The sequence below is a fragment of the Vicia villosa genome, linkage group LG5, assembly GCF_029867415.1.
Source record: "Vicia villosa cultivar HV-30 ecotype Madison, WI linkage group LG5, Vvil1.0, whole genome shotgun sequence".
NCBI lineage: Eukaryota > Viridiplantae > Streptophyta > Magnoliopsida > Fabales > Fabaceae > Vicia > Vicia villosa.
Genome location: NC_081184.1, coordinates 168,712,893 through 168,734,384, shown reverse-complemented (window position 1 = coordinate 168,734,384; position 21,492 = coordinate 168,712,893). Strand labels below are relative to the sequence as shown.

At 34.3% G+C, this 21,492-nt stretch overlaps 2 protein-coding genes across 2 annotated transcripts; both read left to right on the top strand.

The window, feature by feature from the left end:
- Positions 1-8,922: 8,922 nt before the first annotated feature.
- On the top strand, positions 8,923-11,142 carry LOC131608170 (uncharacterized). Its single transcript, XM_058880096.1, has one exon. The coding sequence runs from the start codon at positions 8,923-8,925 to the stop codon at positions 11,140-11,142; it is 2,220 nt and encodes a 739-aa protein (XP_058736079.1).
- Positions 11,143-17,169: 6,027 nt separating this feature from the next.
- On the top strand, positions 17,170-18,663 carry LOC131605984 (protein DETOXIFICATION 51-like). Its single transcript, XM_058878273.1, has one exon. The coding sequence runs from the start codon at positions 17,170-17,172 to the stop codon at positions 18,661-18,663; it is 1,494 nt and encodes a 497-aa protein (XP_058734256.1).
- Positions 18,664-21,492: the final 2,829 nt, after the last annotated feature.

Here is a 21,492-nt window from a genome sequence, read left to right as displayed (position 1 = left end):
GCTCATTTTGACTTATTGTCAAATTTTTTCTAATTGCTTGGTTAGATCTTTCTATTCCTTAGCTTTTACTCAATGTTTTAGGATAGTCCCTTCATATCTTGCCAATCTTCTTCAATTTTCAAAATCTTCTCCCTCTTTCAAACCTAAAATCTTTTACGATAAACATTGATTTTATCAAGTGACCGTAAAAACCTTTTTTCTTAATAAATGCTTCAAAACACTTTAGCATATCAAAAATCATAGAAAAACATCAAAATCTCATTCATATATTTTGCCACTTGGCTTTTCATTTTTAAAGATTAGATATTAGTTTTGCTTTAGAAGTGCTTGCAAACCATCCTACTTCTACCAACCTGGAAAAACAGAGACATTTTCCACTAATATGTTGAGATATGCTATGTGGATCTAGTCCAAGCTGTAAACTCTCCATATTCAAGATGATGTAAATACCAATTTTCCCAAAATTGTAGAAAGTATGATGTGTTTCCCACTCGGATAACACAACATGTCTCTTCATAAAAATTAATCAACAAACTTATGTTGTTTTCTTTTTAAGCGGAACTACAAATGCTCTAACTTCTCTATTTCACAAAAGGGGTATGTAGGCACAAGATGCGACGTCTTGTCGAGCATAATAAAAAATGTTCTTATCTCATCCCATCCGTCTTTCTCTTTTAAATTTTACATTAATATAATCAATACTTTTTACTACATTCTATTAGTTTTTCTCTTATGTTAAATATCCGAGTATCATTTTATACAATTTAGCCATGTATTGCATTTAAAACACATTATGGTATTTATAAAAGATTATATAGTACTTTAAAATGTATTATGTTTAAAATAATATAATTATTATTTTTATTTATGATAAATATTATGGGATTTTATTTTAATTTTTTTAAATAAAAAAGTCTGTTTAGGTTCGTGTAGTCCGAAGCCAATGTAGAACTGGATTCGGGTTGTAATTTTAGAACTAATTGTGGTGTCGTTTTCTTTTACCTCCCCGTTTCACTTGGGAGGACGGCACGCTAGACCCTTCACGCGAAATTTGGAAGGAGAATGCGCCCGTGGCGGGATGAATTTTATTTCAGTTCTTCCTACGATATCACACGAACTTTCTTATTGTCCTACGAGTAGGAAAGGGGAAAAAAGATCTCAACTAAACCCTAGGAGTTTGCTAAGTGTGGGGATTTCACCTAGACTAGAAATTCTGGAGTCCGGGAGGTCGGTTATACATAGGGAAGTGTTTAAACACCCTACATATCTGTAGTACTCTACAGGAACCTTCTCTGTGTCATCGTGATTGTGTTTGCTGCTAATGATTGGGAAAGTTTCTCCTTTGTGTTAGGAGAAGGAATTGATTTGATTTGAAAAGACAGACAGACAGACTATTTTTGGTATTTTATTAGCTCGCTGAGATTCCTTGTGAACCTCATGCCTACATATCCCTAGTGGAAGTCAGAGCTTAATGTAGTTCGGGGAACTAACTAGGGAAAATAATTGTTTTTGGGTGCCTTGCTTGAAGCTCAAGGTTGAAGCTTGGAATTAAATCTCTGTTTACAGTAAAGAGACATGAAATCATCTCTACAGAGAGGTATTTGTACTATTCTACCACAAACATTTTGAAAGAGTGACAGAATAACTGAATTCATTTCATTCAAGAGGGGGACCTTACTTGTGTGTGTGCAAGTATGCCAGTCAGATGCCTCTTAAATGAAAGAAAGATGCTCGTCCAAATTAGGGAAAGTGTACAAGTCTGGGGATGTGCCAGAGCATGTCTTTCAGAGTCCTAAATGGGAGACTTTGATTGAATTTGAAATTGAAATGTTTGTTTGTTTGAATGTGGTAGAGTAGTAAAAATATCTCTCTATAGAGATAAGCTATGTCTATCTACTGTATAAAAGATTTGAATTTAGCTGGCTTGTATGAGGCCCAAGCTTGAGGCTTTTTGATTGATTAATTAATATTATTGACTCTGGGAGATGACTCCATTGAGGATTAATTACAGGGTATTTTAATGTTCTGTACAAAGCCCAGAATTGAGGCTGACTCTACTGAGGGAGACTCTATTTATGTGCCTTGTACAAAGCCCAAGGTTGTGGCTGACTCTAGCTATGAAACATTATTTTCTGCCTTGTACAAAGCCCAAGGTTGTGGCGGACTCTTAAATAAATGAATTGAGTATGGATGACTATATGGGGAAAGATCCTAAGTGTTAGGAATCTTTGACACATGAAAGTATGGTTTATCTGCCTTGTACAAAGCCCAAGGTTGTGGCTACTGAATAATGAAGAACTCACTGGGGAGACTCTATTATCTGCCTTGTACAATGCCCAAGGTTGAGGCTGACTCTTGACAGGGGAGTTTTATTGTTTGGTGCCTTGTATGAAGCCCAAGGTTGAGGCTAACTGTTTTTGTTGGTTTTAACTCTACTGGAGATTAAAAAGACTGTTTTTCTTTGGAAGCTAACCCTTTCCAGGGATTTTGACTCAGCTGGTGAATTTGTCTATTGAAAGACTGATTTTTATCATGTTTTTGGAGGCTGACCCTTTCCAGGGGTTTTGACTCTTTTGGGGAAATTATCTCCTAAGAGAAATGAATCCTTATTTTTTTGACTTTTTATTAATTGACTTTGGAGGCTAACCCTTTCCAGGGGTTTTTTATTAAAATGAAGGAATGTGTGGAAGCTAACCCTTTCCAGGGATTTTATTTTAGACAGATGTTGGAGGCTAACCCTTTCCAGGGGATTTATTTTAGACAGATGTTGGAGGCTAACCCTTTCCAGGGGATTTTGTTAAAATGAATGGCAGAAAGATTATCTAGTGGAGACTTCTTGTTTAAAGCCCAAGATGAAGGCTGACTCAATGCTGAGGATGATCAAACATGGATCCTAGACTCTGCTAAGGAAGATTGATGAAGGTAAGGGTGACAGAGACTATCCATGTCTCTCATTCCAAAAGGTGTACTCAATGCAAAATTGAGACAAACTTAGCTTGTTTAAAGTCTGGTTTAAATTGGAAGAAACTCACCAGGGTAGGCTAAAAGGTGACTAAAGACCTGTTCCTATGTTTATAAGAAACCTGATGGGTCCTTGTATACAAGCTCAAGAGGAAGCTGGAAATGCTTTTAAGAAGCCTGTGGGTCCTTGTACAAAGCCCAAGAGGAGGCTAATCGAGGGTCATCGAGGGTCCTTGTTATAGCACAAGAGAAAGCTATGTAGTTTTGAACTTATTTTGGCTCTAAGCAAATGGGTAAGAGGTTTCACCGGGAATAATTCCTCTTTGGGTGGATGTGTCCTATTATTTGGATTCTAAGGTTTTTACCAAGATGTTTCACCGGGAATAATTCATCTTGGGGGTTTGAACTACAGATCTCTAATTAGGAAAGAGCCTTCACCGGGAAGACATTCTCAATCCTAGGCCATATTCCTATAATATATATATAGTTTAACTGTCCTAAGGTTTATACTCGAACGTAGTTCTAAACTAATATATGCACAGTTTATATTTGACAGTAATTTAAATAAAGACTGTAAATTGAAAGCTTGTAAAGCCTAACCTGGATGGAGTGGAGGCCATTGAAGAAGTATGTACAGAGCCTTACCAGTAATTGATGGATAACAGTTGAATATATAGGATAAACAGTTAATGTTTTTTTTGAAAACAGAAGAAGTGAAGATGGACAAAGGTCACATAGGTATCTGAAGAGTTTCACCGGGAATAATGCCCTTCAAATACCAGAAGAATGTTTTGAAAATAGAAAGAAGATTTTGAAAATACAGTTTTGAAAACAAGCTAAGAAGAGAAGGTTTTTGGGACTTACACTCTATTAGAGGCCCAGTACTTTACAGTACTGGTGTAAAAGCAATTGAAAATGATTTTGAATGATACAAGGTTTTGTTGTTTGAAAACCCTAATCATTTGATTTATTTGGAGATTGAAAACAGTTTTGAGAATTGACAAAAGTCAACTTAATTAAAGTAAAAATAAAGATTTTTACTTAATTAAGACCTAAACAATTAGGGTTTTATCATGAACTTTATTTACAAAATGATTTAGGTTAAAACAAAGTGAAAATATGTATTAAAGTATTTAAGAAAACACTTAAAACATACTATTTTAAACCTAATTAAAATTCAAGAAATACATAATATTTTTATGATTTTTTTGATTATTCACAAAATAGGTATATTAAATGATAAGTGTGTGAAAAATGAAGTGAAAATAAATTAATTTGATAGGTTAAATAAATATGTGAAGTTTTGTGAGAAAATGAAAGAAATTGTGTGTAAAAAAAATAGTTTTGGCCCTTGGAGGGTTTGAACCCACGCCCTCTAGGCCACACACTCAAAACAAACACCACTGAGCCAACGCGCGTGTGGTGATAGTGACTTGCCTTCATTTGGTTATGTTTCAAAACAAGTTGCAAATCCTTGAAAAATAAAAGAATCAAAAAGTCTGGGGCGAGGGGGATTCGAACCCCAGACTTGAGGCATGATGATACTAAGGGCGTATGGGAGGCCACTAGGGCAAGTTTGTTCAGTCGTTAAGGGAATGCCTATCATTAAAAATAAAACAAACTTTGCTCAGAGATTTGAAAAATGGCGCCACCCTCCATCTTCGTCTTCAACCTCAAGCTCCATCAATTCAAATTTCTGAACTCTCTCAACTCTCAACCATTTGCAATGATGTAAACATGAAACTTGCTCTAAATTCACTCACGATTCTAAATATGTAACTAACATGAATTAATATTAACTACATCTAACTAATTTACCAGAAATCGTGAAGAACCCTAAAATTTCAAAATCAAATTAAATTACTATACTGCAAGATAAATGGATGATGATAGAGGGTTTTCAATCCTCTGATGATGCTGAACAAGATAGAATCGAGCTATTTCACAAAGAGTACTTAAATTAGAGAAGTGAGGTTCAGGAACTTACCTCTGAAAATGGAGGTCGTGAGGATGATTGAGAGCACCTGGGCTTGAATGAATGATCTCAATAGCTTCCCTGAGACTCAATGATGCTAACTGAATGCTTGTTGGAGCTTGAATCCTCCTGAATTGCTCTATGGTCCTCCCTCGATTTCAGCTTCAAGTGAACATGGAGGGTGTTGATTCTTGAGTTACAGATGAGCTGCAGCCATCTGGTTAGCTTCACTATGACCTGAGGAATGTGCCTGGATGATTGGCTTGGCTCAGAACCTCCTGAATTACTCCATGGACCTCCAACTGCAAATGCTCCAAAGTGAGAGCAACAATGGTGTTCCTCCACTTACAGAAGTGATCCAGGTGCTTGGATCACCTCAAATGACCTCCCTTGAGATGTTAGAATGCTTACTTTCCAAAGATGAGCTCTGGTTTGAAGAAAACGATTCTTCTTGCCAAAGAACTTTGAAAAACAATAAGCATGAGAAGAGAAAGAGAAAGCAAGGAATTGAGTTGCTTTGGTGTGTTTTCTGAATGAGAATGAGGCCTCTATTTATAGGGAATTGGTTCAGAGTAATTGATCATAGTAAGCTTGCTTAATGAGGTGAGTTTGGTTTCTTAGCCATGAAGAAAGTTTGAAAATATCCCAAATGCAATGATGCATTTTCGGGCTAGCTTCCCCAACCATTGATCTTGCATGATCTTAGGGAACATTTCTGATTCAGAGGAGAGTTCTAATTGGCTTAGAGCAAGATTCCTTGATGATTCACCATTTGCCATAAATTCAAAAATGCAATCATTACATAATCACATGCCTTTGTTTTTGGGAATCTTCTCTAATCCTTATGCAATGATGAATTTGAATGTATGGCATGTCTTCAGATGTATTAGAGGTCGTGTAGCATCATTTAGTGAAGCAAAATGCACAAAATTGCAAAGTTTCAAATTGCACATGACCTATAATTTCACTTCATGAGGCCAACTTTGAACAAGCATAACTCCTAGCTCAAATTGAATTTGGAGAAGGTTGAACACAATTTGGAAAGCCCTAAACATCTACTTCAAATCATTAGTTTATGTCTTCTTCAGAATCATTTGGGAAATTTGTGAAAAATGAGCCCAAAGTTGGATGAAAACTAGGTTAAAACACTTAGAAAAATTTCTAAGTGTTTATGACCTAAACTTCAAAATTTCCAAAACTTCATAAATGGTTGATCTTTTGAAAAAAGTTTCTTTGTAAGATGTTGTTTTATTTTGCAAGATCTACAACTTTCATGTTGGAAGTTTTTTGAGTTGTGTAGGTGAAATTTTGAGTTCTCACCATGCCTTCAAAAACCCTAATTCCCGACTTTTCGCTCCTTGATGAATTTCTTTGAATTTCTTTGGTCAAATGACTTTGACATCCATATATTGATGATATTGATCTTTGAAAGTCATTTTTTGACCAAAAACCTTAAAAGTCAATGATGATCCTTCACAGTTGACTTTTTCCTGACAAAGTGAATTTTTGGGCTTTTGTGTAGAAACAAGATCTTTTCCTCAAATGAATGATGTAAATGGATTATATTGAGGTAGTAGAGATTCTTGAATCATGTCTTGAGTTTTGGATTCATGCCCTGATTAAAAGTCAACTATCTTGGTGAATTAGGTCAAAACCCTAATTTGTCGACCATGTGAAAATAATGACTGTAGACTTTGAATTGAAGTGTGATGTCCAGTAGATCTTGTAATATGAGTTATTTGAAGATGATTGATGTCTTTGAATGGTTCCCTGAGGCTTTTTAGGGTTTCCCAAAAGTGATCCCTGATTTTAGTCCTTGATAGGCTCAAAACCCTAGTCTGGTGACCTGAGTAAACCTGTACTCATATGACTGGATGTCTAATCAATCATAGATGAGAAAAGGGAAGTCTTTGAGCCTCATGATTGTATTAGGGACTAATCCTTGTATTGATTGATCCTTTGCCTGAGCTTTCTTGTCTTTGAGCATCCTCGATTGGATACCAGATGGAGAAGTGACTGCTCTGGGAACTTGTCTTGACCTGATGAAAAATCCTGAAGATATGCCATCTCAGGGGGGTCAAAAATTAGGGTATGACACTAATGTTACAACAAATTTTTTTGGCCTAACCCTATTAAGCTCAAGGTTCGCCAGAACCACCCCGTTTAGAGCCGGGCAGCCCATTTAACAGCTCTACCTTTAACCCTTCTAAAGGTTTTTGGATTGAACCGTGTTTAGGCCAATTATATTTAAATTTAAAATAATAACCAATGAAAATAAAATAACATACGGACAGTTACATCAGTTTAGATGGCAACAAAATATAAAACATTTCAAAAAATCAAAATCTTCCATACTTTATCTTATTTATGAAATTATTAAATGTGAATAAATAATATTTTAAATAATTAAAAAATTAAAAGTGTTTGATATTATTTAAAAATTTAAATAATTTTAGTTTGTTATTAAATAATTTTATTTGTTAATATTTTCTTAAATTGTCTCAATAGTCATCAATATATTAAAAAGAGAAAATTAATTTGTTAATACTAAACTTAATAAACTGAATTTTGTATTGACTTGGTGTGGTCATTCCTTCAATTAGAGCTGGCAAAATGGACTAGTCCATATGGTTCGATCCGTCTAGCCTAGAAAATCACAAGACTTGGGTCTTAAAATAGAGCCATCTTTTTTAGGTTTTTTTTTTTAAAAAATCTAGCCCTGAAAAGTCCACTACGCATTACGGCTGGTCCATATGCATCGTCGACACACGTTAGACCCGCATAGCTATAATTAAAAAGAAATATATTAATATTTATATTGTCTTACTAAAAAATTGATTTTTCCCACCTCACTAAAATTTATTTCTATTCCGTCTTTCCCTTTTAAATATTACATTAATATAATCAATACTTTTTACCGCATTCTATTAGTTTTTCTCTTATGTTAAATATTCGGGTATCATTTAATACAATTTAGTCATGTATTGTATTTAAAACACATTATGGTATTTATAAAAGATTATATTGTACTTTAAAATGTATTATGTTAAAAATAATATAATTATTAATTTTATTTATGATCAATATTATGGGATTTTATTTTAATTTTTTTAAATAAAAAAGTATGTTTAGGGTCGGGTAGCCCGAAGCCAATCTAAAACTGGTTTCGGGTTAATTCTCTAAATCATATTACAATAAATTTTTTTGGCCTAACCCTATTAAGTCAAGGTCCGCCAGAACCGTCCCGTTTAGAGTCGGGTAGCCTATTTAACAGCTCTACCTTAACCCTTCTAAAGGTTTTTGGATTGAACCATGTTTAGGCCAATTATATTTGTGTTTATTATTTTAGTAATAGTAATTTTGTAAATTTAAAATAATAACAAATAAAAATAAAATAACATACGGACAATCACATCAGTTTAGATGGCAATAAAAAAAATGAAAAACAAAAATATATACTTAATCAGCATGCCAGTTATGGGTGTTTGTTGAGTTCAGGGGCGGAACCATTATGAGGCAGGGTGTGGCTTTAGCCACACCAGTTTTTTTACTTTTTTTTTTATATAGTATATATAATATTTAGTTAAACTAAAATTAAGTTAATTTGTAAATTAAAAAATACTATAATACAGCAATTCACTTTTCTCTCTCTTAATATCTATATTTTCTTTCTTTCTCTCTCTCACACCATAACTTCTTTTTCTCTTCTTCTCAAACCCCACCATCTCTCATATTTGTCTCTTATTCTCATATTTTTTAATCCAAAATTTCATTATTTTCTTCTCCAATTTGTTCACTTGACTTGGTTGCATTTATTTGTGTGTGATTGAAAATCAAAGGTAAAGTGGGTATTTCAAATTTCTCTCATTCTTTTCTCCTTTTTGAGTTGAACCCTAAACCCCCAATTTATTAAAAATACCAACTTTCTTAATTTCTCATGAATTATTTTCTTTCTAATCATTTGGTTTTATTGTTCTCTTTATAGGATGAAGAAATTTTTTCCGGTACTCTCTAGAGACAAAGCTACTTCTTCGACTAATGTAGAAGCATCGGAAAGTATCAAAGTTGTTAATTATGAATTGTTGGAAATGGATCCGGGAATTAGGCCTCCAATTTCAAGCTATCATCCCGACATCCAAAATGAGGTAAGGAAAGCTTATTTAAAAATAGGTCGTCATCAACCTCCTCACAATTTCGTTTACCCTTGGTCTATTCAAGGTAAACAAAAGCGTCGATTTTGCAAAAATTGGTTTGATTTGTATGATTGGATTGATTATAGTGAATCTAAGGACCTAGTGTTTTGTTTGCCATGTTTTTTGTTTAAAAATGTTTCTAAGTATGGGGGGGATCACTTTGTGGGAGACGGTTTTGTTAATCAAACTAAGCAAATGAATGCCGAATATCGTGTTCGTGTAAACACATCCCTTGTAGCTACTAAGTTTCTTTTGAGGTGTGGCATGCCATTTAGAGGGAGTGATGAGTCTCTTAACTCTTTATTTAAGGGGCCATTTCTTGAGTTGGTGGATACTTTAAAGGAAATCAACTCGGAGATAGCTAGTGTAATTAATTGTGCTCCGGGAAATAACCTTATGACTTCCCCTAAGATTCAAAAGGATCTTGCCGCTGCTTGTGCATGTGAAATAACTCAACAAATTATATGTGATATTGCGGATGATGTGTTTTGTGTTTTGATTGATGAATCTGGTGATGTTACTGGTAAAGAACAAATGGCTGTTTTTATTCGCTATGTTAATAATGAAGGTTTGGTAAAAGAAAGGTTTCTTGGCATTGTAAGTGTTAAAGAAACAAGTGCTAAGTCACTTAAGGAGGCACTTGAGAAGTTGTTGTCTATTAATGGCTTGAGTATATCTAGCATTAGGGGGCAAGGGTATGACGGAGCTAGCAATATGAGAGGTAAGTTTGGTGGTTTGAGAACTTTAATCCAAAATGAGAATCCATCTGCTTATTATGTGCATTGTTTCGCCCATCAACTTCAATTGGCACTTGTTGCATGTGCTAAGACTCACAAAGATGTTAGTGGGTTTTTCGGTAAGGTCAATATGCTTGTTAATTTCATTCGATCTTCTAATAAGAGACAAGAATTACTTCGGGACAAACAAGTAGCTCAGTTTGCTAAATTGATTGAAGAGGGCCAAATAGAAAGTGGTAGTGGGTTAAACCAAGAATCATCTATTGCTAGAGCGGGTGACACTCGTTGGGGTTCCCACTTTAGGACTCTCACTAGTTTGATGACTTTGTATGGTGCCATTATTGGGGTACTTGAAGAAGTTGGAAATGATACGTCATTTGAAAAATATGGTGAAACTATGCTTTTGTTAGATGTGCTTCAATCATTTGATTTTATCTTCATGTTATATATGATGGTTGAGATTTTAGGATTTACAAATGATTTGAGTGTAGCGTTACAAAAGCGTGATCAAGATCTTTTGAATGCTTTGTCACTTGTCAATGCTACCAAACAAGAATTACAAGAAATGAGGAATGATGGATGGGAAGAGCTTATATCTAAGGTTATGGAAATTTGCAATAAGCTTGACATTGATGTGCCTGACATGGATGCATCATATGTGCAAGGGAAGAAACCTAGGCGACATGCTACAACTTCTAGTGTTTCTAATTTGCATCATTATAAGCATGATTGTTTGTTTAATGTTTTAGATTTGCAGTTTCACGAGCTCAATGCTAGGTTTGATGAAGAGAATACTGAACTTTTAGAATGTGTTTCATGTTTGAGTCCTTCATCGTCATTTACAGCTTTTGATGTGAAAAAGTTATTAAGGATGGTTGAACTTTATCCAAATGATTTTGTGGATGTGCCGGAAGTGGTGATGCGACATCAACTTCAAAATTATGTTAGAAATGTTCGATGTGATCCAAAATTTGCAAATTTAAAAGGACTTTCAGATCTTTGTGCAAAATTTGTGGAAACAAATAAGTGCAACACATTTGATATGGTTTATAAGCTTCTGAAATTGGCTTTAGTCTTGCCGGTAGCAACTGCAAGTGTGGAACATGTTTTTTCAGCTATGAAGTTTGTGAAGAGTCAATTATGTAACAAAATGAGTGATCAGTGGTTAAATGATCGTCTTGTAACTTTTGTAGAAAAAGATGTTCTTGGAACAATTAACAATGATGTTATTTTAGCTCATTTTCAAGAAATGAATGATAGACGATTTTCATTGTAATGTATTGCATTAAATATTATTATTCATTTTTAATGTGATTTAGTTCGTACTTTCGTTTATATTTAGCCACACCAATATATATTGTCTGGATCCGCCCCTGGTTGAGTTGGATTCAAAAAAATTCTAAATTTTATAAGATAAAATAGAAGTCGCTCATATGACCGGTGAAATAGTATTAATAACCTTAAATTTTTAATACAAAATCTATAAGAACTAATTTCACTTGCAAAGTAAAAATCATATATAATGCAAACCCCATTTTATATATATTATTCAATAAAGAGGAGACGTCACTAAATGAATGTGTGCAACTTTCATGTTACTATACTCTTTCAAACAAAATAAGTGTCAAGTTCTATATGCTTGGTACATGTATGTAAAATAGGATTGTGAGACAACTAAACCGTATTGAGATTATCACAAAGCAAAGTGAGAGTGAGATAGTTGATCTTGAAGTTCTGAGAGAATAGTTCAAGTTACAAGAGTTCCAAAATTGTGTGTGCTAGGGCGTGATATTCAGCTTCTATACTTGAACGTGCTACAATTGATTGCTCCTTCGAACTCCATGAAGGTTAGGGCTAAAATATACACATGAACTGAATGTTGATCTTCTATCGTCCCGATTTCTTTCCCAATCATAATCACTATGATCGCAATGATATTTGATGCAGTGGATTATCAGGTGATAGCAACAACCAATGCGTAATAGTCCCACTTAAATACCTCAGTATGCATTTAACCAAACTCCAATACGACTCAAGTGGGGTAGACATGAATTAACATGTTTTGTTTACACAAAAGGTAACATTTGGTTGTGTGAGGATCATATATTGTAGAGCTCCTACTGTTTATCTGTACAAGGCCGGATCAAGTAGCATATATGTACCATGTTTTCTTAACTTGCAGTGATTGAACATGTGAGTGGTCACTCCATTTGCACCTGACATGTTGAATTTGCAAAGTAAGTCCTTGATATACTTTGATTGCATAAGTAGCATTGAGGCATTTGATTGATTATGAATTTCTATATCTAGGAAATATTTCAGGACGCCAAGCTTCTTCAAGGATAAATTTTCATGTAACTTGGTAATTAGGTCATGAATTAATGTAGAAGCAGTACCAGTTAGTAGAATGTCATCAACATCGATCTACTAGTGAAATTAATCTTTTTCACACTAATCTATGGTGGCTTTTATACCATATTAGAGTTTGGCCTAGCTCATCCCGACAAAATTTGACTTGTAAGATGAGGGGTACTACTCTATATGATCTCTTTCAAGGCTCTATCTCCAACCAATGCGGGATTTGAGCCAATGCTTAAACCCTATCAAAATAGGGACACCTAGATAATGAAAAGGAAAAGTTCCAATGCCCAAACAAGGGACATGGGCCAAATTCAATTGTTTGTTTATAGTCATAGCTCCAACGAAAATGGAAGATTTTGAAGCATTGCAAGATTTACATGAGCAAAATACATATATTTTAAGGAGCATCATAACTTACTTAATTGCTTTAGAATTACCTTTGTAGAAGAGCATGATGTCATCTGCATAAAGAATGTAACTTTCACATTTTTAGTCCCTTTCACAGGCATAATTTTTTGGTCCTCAACCAGCTTGAAACTGCAATGTCTTTGCTTCATGGGTTTAATTTTTTGATTGCTTGTCTTTTTCTTTTGGTTTTGTTTATATCATTATTGAGTCTCCTTACTAATTGCGCATATCAGAGTTGATTTTTAAATCAGTTTTTTCGTATGCATAAATCAAAGTGTTGGTTATAGTTTAAGTAATATGTTTTGAGCAAATTTATTGAATTTTTGAATCAAGAAATATGTATCAGAATAGTTCAAGTCATGACAATGTTAGAATTTCAAAAATACTTTAAATTTTGTAAAAATTAAGATTCTAGAGGTGTAATTCGAAGCACATTACTATATGACTTGAATTAGAATTACAGAGAGCTCATGGATTAACTCATTCTTGTTGCATTGTTGGCATGGATATAAGTCTCATCGTTGGAGATTTGTGATTGTTAAGTGTCACGGCAGGAAAAAACCCGAACGAGAAAATGCTCGAATGACAATGAAGTCGCCAACGAAGTTTATTTTTAAAGGGGGAAATGTTGATAAAACCCTAAAAGAACTAAAATATGGTCATCGTAACCAAATTCAGGTTCGGGAGTCAATTATGCATGGAGAAATGTATTAGCACCCCCAACATCTATTAAAATAACTACTACCTTTAATTAGCTTTGCAAATGATAGTGTTAACCTTAAAATGTTTGATTTATCCTAATTATTAGGACATATTTACAAGAGGAAAAACTGGGTTTTTAATTAGGGTGATTGACAAGATGCGAATCTTGTTCCTATGTATGCCCATGTGCGATGGGGAATTCAAAGCTACATAGTTTCGGGCTAGAAAAATCTTGCGGGTTGGTTGATTTTATATACAAAATTTAATCGTGTTATGGAAGTAAAAAAAATTCATTGGTCAATAATAAAAAAAGATTTGCTCGCACTATGGCAAAAAAAGATTGTTTGTCGGTTGAAAGAAAAAAGGATTTATTCGTGCTATGACGGAAAGAAAGTTTGATTGGTTGTATTTGCTTTTAGAAGGAAGACAAGTATTCGAACTAGTAAGCTAAACGACTTGTAATCCAATGCTCGGGTCAGAGGAATATACATCCAACTGATCATTTTTAATCCATTTTTGTATAGAAAATATCTTAGACAAGTCGAGCCATGACACCTGAAAGGAAGACAAACATTCAAACGAGCAAGCTATATGGCTTGTGTCTAAATGCCCGTGATCAAAGGGATATACATTAAACTAATCCTTTTTAGTCTGATTAAGGTAACAGACTCAAAACAATATTAATTAATATTTCTTAAAGAGATGACAAGCACTTGAACACGCAAGCTATACGACTTGTATCTAAAAGATTGGGGCTCAGAGGGACATACGTCCAATTGATCCCTTTTCATCCGATTTTAGTTTATAAAAAAGAAAATAAAGACGATTTATTCAAATTCAAGTTTTTAAAGCGCCTAATCCTAAAGTTCCTTAAAGATTGTGAGTAAGCAAAAATATATGCGAAGTAACTACCTACAAATTAAATAGATTCTTGAGGAGATGACAAACATTCCAACATGCAAGCTATACAGTTTTTTTTAATAAGCAATGGAATTATAAGGGAGTATAAGAGATACTCCTCCCATTGAAACAAATAGAAAGCTCCTACATCTCAAAACAAGAGAACGGTAGAATATTCCAACTATAAAAATTACAAGGATCCACCGCTTGTAAAAAGAACAAAGCCAACTCTAAGAGGTAAACACTATCTCCGACATACATTCGGTGAAACTAAAAGACTCATTTTTTTAATATCACCGCATTACGTTTGAGCCATAAACTCCAAATCGTAGCTAGCCAAATCACCGCCCCAATAGTCCTCTTGGTCAAGCATTTCAATTTGACACAATTATGAAAGAAATTCACAAACTCCTCTAAAGACAAATTCGTGTAAGCTCCTAACCACACAAACACTCTCCGCCAAATACACATAGTTACCTCACAACTCCTAAACAAATGCGATAACGATTCTTCCTCCGTTAAACAGAAACCACAAATAGAATCATTACCCTCTACCAATGTTCCCCTTTTAATCAACTGATCTTTAGTGGCTATTTTATTTAGGATAAACCGCCAACCAAAAAATAGAATTTTAGAAGGAGCTTTTATCTTCCAAAGATGAGATAAAGCCATTACCGTAACATGATTAAGAGGCGGCCCCGAGAGCTTGTCTTTGAAACGGTCGTATCAAGATTTGACCGAGAACACTCCACACGTTGTTGGCCTCCACGCGAAGCTGTCCTCGTCGTTTTCCCTTAAACACTGCTGCTGCAGAACCGCTAGCAGCTCTTGCATCAGGAAATCCTACGTCTGAACAACATGAGCAGCGCTGCTTGCACATACCAGAGCCGCAACATCCCATCTCCAAATGCCATCTATGAAAGAACATGCATTCTTGACAGCAACCAAGTGATTTTCCACAAATTGAAACAGCTCAAGGAAAGCTTCCATGAGCGACTACGTACCCGTCTAACTCGCATACCAAAAGGGAATTTCAGCCCCGTTCCCAATACTACACGAAATCGCACCAGCAAAATGATTATTATTTAGATTCTCATAAAAGGCATACACCCAATTGATCCTTTTTCATCCAATTTTGATAAAAGAAACAAATATTTAATTGTTTTTTTAGTGTTTGGATTATTAATTGTCAAAATTCAATTGTCATGAACTAAGATTGACAAAATTTATCGGTTAGTTTCACTTTATTAAAAATTTTAAATACCTAAATTTTTTTATTTAGAATCAAGAACCTCAAAACAAATAAAAATACTAATGGTACAACAGGTAACATGCATAGAATCCAATCCAAATATTAATCGTAAAAAAAATAGTATTATAAAATGAGAATTTTTTTATAGACCCCTACCTTCTTGGTCATCTGCGGCGAAAATCCCAAAATATCTCTATATTTCGGAAATACATTTCCAAAACACCAAAAAATGAGTTATTTCGAAGATACATTTCTGAAAACAGTTTTTTTTAAAGTGTTTTCGGATATGCATTTCCGAAGAAATGCAGGTCAGTATTTGTGAATGAGAAGCCTCACAGTCGCTTCCTCATTCTTCTCCCTTCTACACGAAATCGGCTTTTGAAGTTGGCTTTTATGTGAATCCATTTGCCTACTGAGAGTACAAAACCAAAAATCATTTTAGTAAGTTTAAACAAGTTTTAGTTAGAGATCACAAACCTTTGTCGCGATTTCTAGAGGTGAATCTTTACAGGTTGTAAGTTTTATAAATTGAATTTTATAAATTAAAATATTTCTATTAATTATAAAATGACCACTGTATTTATTAATTTACTTATTTTTTTAATTATGATTGAAACAATTAAACCATGTTTAAAATGTCTCATTGGTCAATTCTTTGACCAGGTTTTTAAAACTGTTAAATTTGGAAGTCAAATCCTTTAAAATGGAAATAATTATCGGTATGTTTTTTTTTTGGTGAAAATTATCGGTATGTTTTATATAGCTAAAAGTTATATAAGTTAATGCATATGTTTTATTGATTTTTTTAATTGTTAACTTAAAAAATTTGATTGATGTTTCTTTATAGATATTTTGATTGATGACTAAATTCAATGACATTTTCTTACTTTTAGGAATTAATTTTCTATTTAACTAATCTGAAAGAATAAATTGACCAAGAATATTTCATGTGATATTTTATTTTTTAATATATATGCTTATATTAAGTATATAATAAAAAGATGAGAAATCTTTTAAATGAGTTATTGAGACAGAGAAAAAGTAAAATGATCATCAAATATTATCAATTATGATGCATATCCAAAGTTAAAATAAAAGAATATATTTTTCACAAAAATACATACGCATTTGTTTACTATATCAATTAATTTAAAAAAAAAATATTTCATAATAAATATACGGTTCATTGCGGAGATAATTAGACTTTTACAATGCGAAATATTAAAATTTAAATTATAAATGAAAGATGCATTTAAAAGAAGAAATGGGTAGTGGGTGAGGTACTTCAACTTTGATATTCATTGTCTTCTATATCGTATTATTTTTATTTTGAATTTTAATAAAAAATATTTATGTAAGATTTATTCATAAACAATTAGCATAATTTTTAAATAGTAAAATAGGTTTAAAATGTACTTTTTATTTCTTTATTTTTAAACAAATAGAGTCTTGATATCTTCATTTAAAGAAAATAATTTTTTATTCACAATATAATATTTTTCACTCTATATATACACCAACTCTCCTTCTCCATCTTCACTCTCTCTCATATAAATAAAGAGAAAGTACCTATGCAGTAGTTTGCCACTTCCACAGTCCTTCATCTAAACTCACTAGTACGTACCCCCCTTATCATTCATTTCACCCCCTTGTCTTCCTCTGACAAGACACACAGTAATTATGGAAACAAAAACAGAGCAACTCCATCATCTTTTACCTACCAAAGAAAAAACATGTTCCTTTTCAACCATCATCATGGAAGAAACAAAATCTCTTATGACCTTAGCTTTCCCAATCGCCCTAACAGCTCTCATTTTCTACTCCCGTTCCATGATATCCATGATGTTCCTCGGTTACCTAGGACAACTCGAACTCGCCGCCGGTTCACTCGCCATCGCCTTCGCCAACATCACCGGCTACTCCGTCCTCTCCGGTCTCTCCCTCGGCATGGAGCCTCTCTGTTCACAAGCCTTCGGAGCAAACAACCCTAAACTCCTTTCCATAACTCTCCAACGTTGTATCCTCTTCCTCGTACTATGTTCCTTACCCGTTTCACTTCTCTGGCTCAACATGTCGCAAATCCTCGTTTCGTTACACCAACAACCAAACATCACAACCATGGCTCAAACCTATCTCATCTTCTCTCTCCCTGATCTCATCACAAACTCATTCATCCACCCTATACGTATCTACCTTCGCGCACAGGGAATCACTCACCCTGTCACTATAGCTTCACTCGCCGGAACTCTCCTCCATATCCCTCTCAGTTACTTCCTCTTCCTACACTTCGGCTTCGCCGGAGTCCCAGCCGCTTCCGCAACTTCAAACCTCTTCATCTTACTCTTCCTCGTCGTTTACATTCGGTTAACCGGCTTACACCGCGCCACATGGATAGCCCCGAGCCGAGAGATTCTCACCGGGTGGAAGCCGTTGCTTCATTTCGCGGCTCCAAGCTGCGTTTCCGTTTGTTTAGAATGGTGGTGGTATGAAGTAATGATCGTTTTGTGTGGTTTGCTAGTGGACCCCACTGTAACCGTCGCATCCATGGGGATTCTCATTCAAACAACTTCGTTCATTTACGTATTTCCATCTTCTCTTGGATTTGCAGTTTCCGCGCGTGTCGGAAACGAGCTTGGAGCTAACCGTCCTTCTCGAGCGAAACTATCATCCATCGTAGCAATTTTCGTCGCTGTGATAATAGGTTTCTCAGCAACGGTTTTTGCCACGACCATGAGGTTTAGCTGGGGAAGAATTTTTACTTCAGATGAAAATATTCTAAAGTTGACATCACTGGCACTTCCGATTCTTGGACTATGTGAGCTTGGTAACTGTCCTCAGACGGTGGGATGCGGTGTCATTAGGGGAACAGCGCGGCCGTGTGTGGCGGCTAATGTGAATCTTGGTGCATTTTACATGGTGGGGATGCCGGTGGCGGTTGTGTTAGCGTTTTGGTTGGATGTTGGGTTTCGTGGGCTTTGGTTGGGCCTACTTGCGGCCCAAGTTTGTTGTGCGGGGTTGATGTTGTATGTGATTGGGGTCACCGATTGGGAATTTGAGGCTGTGAGGGCCCACATGCTTACTTCTGTTGATTGTGTGGAGAATGGAAAGCATAAAGATGATGGAGTGATGTACGGCCAGAAACCGTTGTTGACTGATATTGTTACTCAGACTTGACGGTTGATGAAGATTAACACCCATGCTATTGCTGATGGTGTAATGTTTAAAGTTTAATAGTGTTTTGTAATTTGTGCTAAGAATACATTTAATGTACATCGAATTTTTTTTTGTGGGATCTGGTTAATGATTAATAAAATTATGATTAATTTAATCAAATAGATTATATAGTTAATACAATCTATTTGATTCAATAGTTATCCTCTAAAAATTTTCACACCTTTTAAAAATAATTAATTCCGTGGATTTCAATAATAAAATAAGTCTTATTTCCTAAAATAATCTTATTAATAATAAGTAGTAGAGTACTTAAATGAATTAAAATACAATAAATAAGGGTAAGTTAGTGGAAAAATAAATTAATTAATTTGAGACAAATAAAAATAAGAAAGAGAACACCTATTGTGAGACAGATAGAATATTAGTTAAATTAACTTGATTTAATCGTTAAATTTTAATGTGATTAAAGATATGTCTAAGTTGTAAAAAAATGAGTGTTTATTATTTTGTAACTTTCCTTAAGAAAATAATGTAATATTTATTAAAAATGAAAAGGTATAAAAAATATGTAATAATTATAAGAATGGTTAAATTGACAAGAAGCTATCTGGTGGATAATTAATAAGTATATCGGTGAACATCTAGAGATTTTTATAAGATCGGGTGACAACTTCTAGGCTCGTCTCGGCTTCTAGGGGTCGGGTTCTTGAAGGGTAGTCCACTACAGAGTCGTTATGAGCAGATAAATTGTGGGTTCCGATACAAAGTGTTAATGGTCAGATTTGTTACAAACCGCTAATAAATGCGACGATTATGAGTGGTTAGTGGTTATTAAACCCTGTTAAAACACCGCGACTCTTGGGCATCCAAGAGTAGGATGAAGGCAGTCCAACAATGGTTGTCACCGCCTATCTCCCCTAAAAACACCTAAATTTCCTAGAATCTGTAAAATTGTGGTCTCGCCCGATTCACAAGTTGAACTATCAATCCAAAGCACAAATTTAGAAATGGATTTTGATATCGAACGATGAATCCAATACGAAATCATGGTGTTGCAATGAATCCAATGAGCATATAGAGGATCAGAGATCAGAGGCTTCGTGAGAGTTTCGTCAATGAACTTTTCGTTGTTATTGGAAATCAAAGCGATGTGCATTGATATAGCCCAAGTGTGGTAGTTCTTATCATCAAGCAACAGTGAAACAAGAACAAGAGATGGATTCTCATTCGGATGCAGATAGTATGAACTTGTCAAATTCCTAGAAAAGTCAGTGAAGCTCTGGTATGCCATTAATGGAAGAACACAAGCAAGAAGATACAGATGATTGCGAAACGAAAAAAGAAACAAATTTTTTAGATGAAATCAAGGATAAAGCAATCGAAGAATAAAAACAATGACTACTAGAGCTTTTTAAGATCTGATACCATGTTAATGGTAAAATATTCAACAAGATTGTGCATGGAGAAGAAGAAAAACTCAAATGAAAGTAAAAATGTGTTGCAAATCTTTTATGGAAGTAACTGTATTTTTCATATTGTTACATTGCTTTACAAGATGCTATATATACAAGCATGTATGTACAAGAATACATAAACTATCTATACAGATGGCACTCTATTAGTATTTAATATAGTTGTACACATGGCACTCTATTAGTGGCTAGAATAATGTATGCTAATAAGGGTACATTCCTTGCAAATGTTGGGTGTAAGATTTTATTTTATTTTTTTTGGAATTTTTTCATTTCGTGTGGTGTAAATGTTGAATGGGAAATTAAAGTTACCGATTATGCGAACCTTTAAGTTTTTACAATAATTTAAAAAATAATTTTTTTTTAAATATTGTTGTTTTATAGGAGTGTGTTCATTGCAAAAACCAATGTAGTATATTGATGAGTTTTTAATTCAACTGAAAAATGTGTGAGTTAACAAGATTGTTTTCGTAGGGGTTTCATCCCTACAAATTTTAAAGTGGCTTACTCCTCGCAAATTATGAAAGCGTCGTATGACTCTCTAGATTTGTGAAGACCTTTGCGGAAGATTTGTCCATGTGAAAATCACTTCATATTGAGTGGTATAGTAAAATCTGAATTTGTATGACTCCACCCAAAATCGTTTACCTTTGATGTAAAAGCACAACTTTAGTCGAGTGCGGATGCAGGTTAATGATATATAAATCTCAAGGTGGGGAAATGGTTGGGAATGTTGAAAACCACCATGCACTCTCCATTTTAGTAACATATGTAACTTTATTAATATGAACAAAGCAACACAACTTCATTGATTGTAAAAGATGATTGCAATAGATATTTAAAGATGAATAAAGGTCCATACTCTACATCCTAGAGGTGTAAACATATAATCAAAGCCTCCATATAACTTATAAATAATAGCAAAGCAAATGCCAATTAATGGAAAGTATGGCTAACTAACTATCTAAAAGTGAAAAACTTGTGTAACAAGTTAGCTTTTAAATAACTAACTTATAACTATCTCATTATGTGCTATTCCCTAACAATTTGGAGGATAAATGTTGATCATCTCCAACTTAGAGAAAAGAATATTGAATGGTTGAAGAAAAAGTGGTTTACTATAGAAATTAACAATTTGATATTTGGTAGATACAAGCATCAATTTAAGTAAACCAGTTTGAAGCTTCAACCGAACAAGATGGCAAGCAGTTTCAAAATATAATTGGTACATTCATGAAACATGGGATCAAATGCAATATGGATGAAACAGAGGTTATCACAATAGATGACTTGTAGTTTTGTTGATGGAATCTTGATGACTTCAAGGAGATATGTGTACCTTTGCAGCTCATATGTT

Coding starts and splice junctions, on each gene's coding strand:
- LOC131608170 (XM_058880096.1), top strand. CDS start 8,923: ATGAAGAAATTTTTTCCGGTACTCTCTAGAGACAAAGCTACTTCTTCG.
- LOC131605984 (XM_058878273.1), top strand. CDS start 17,170: ATGGAAACAAAAACAGAGCAACTCCATCATCTTTTACCTACCAAAGAA.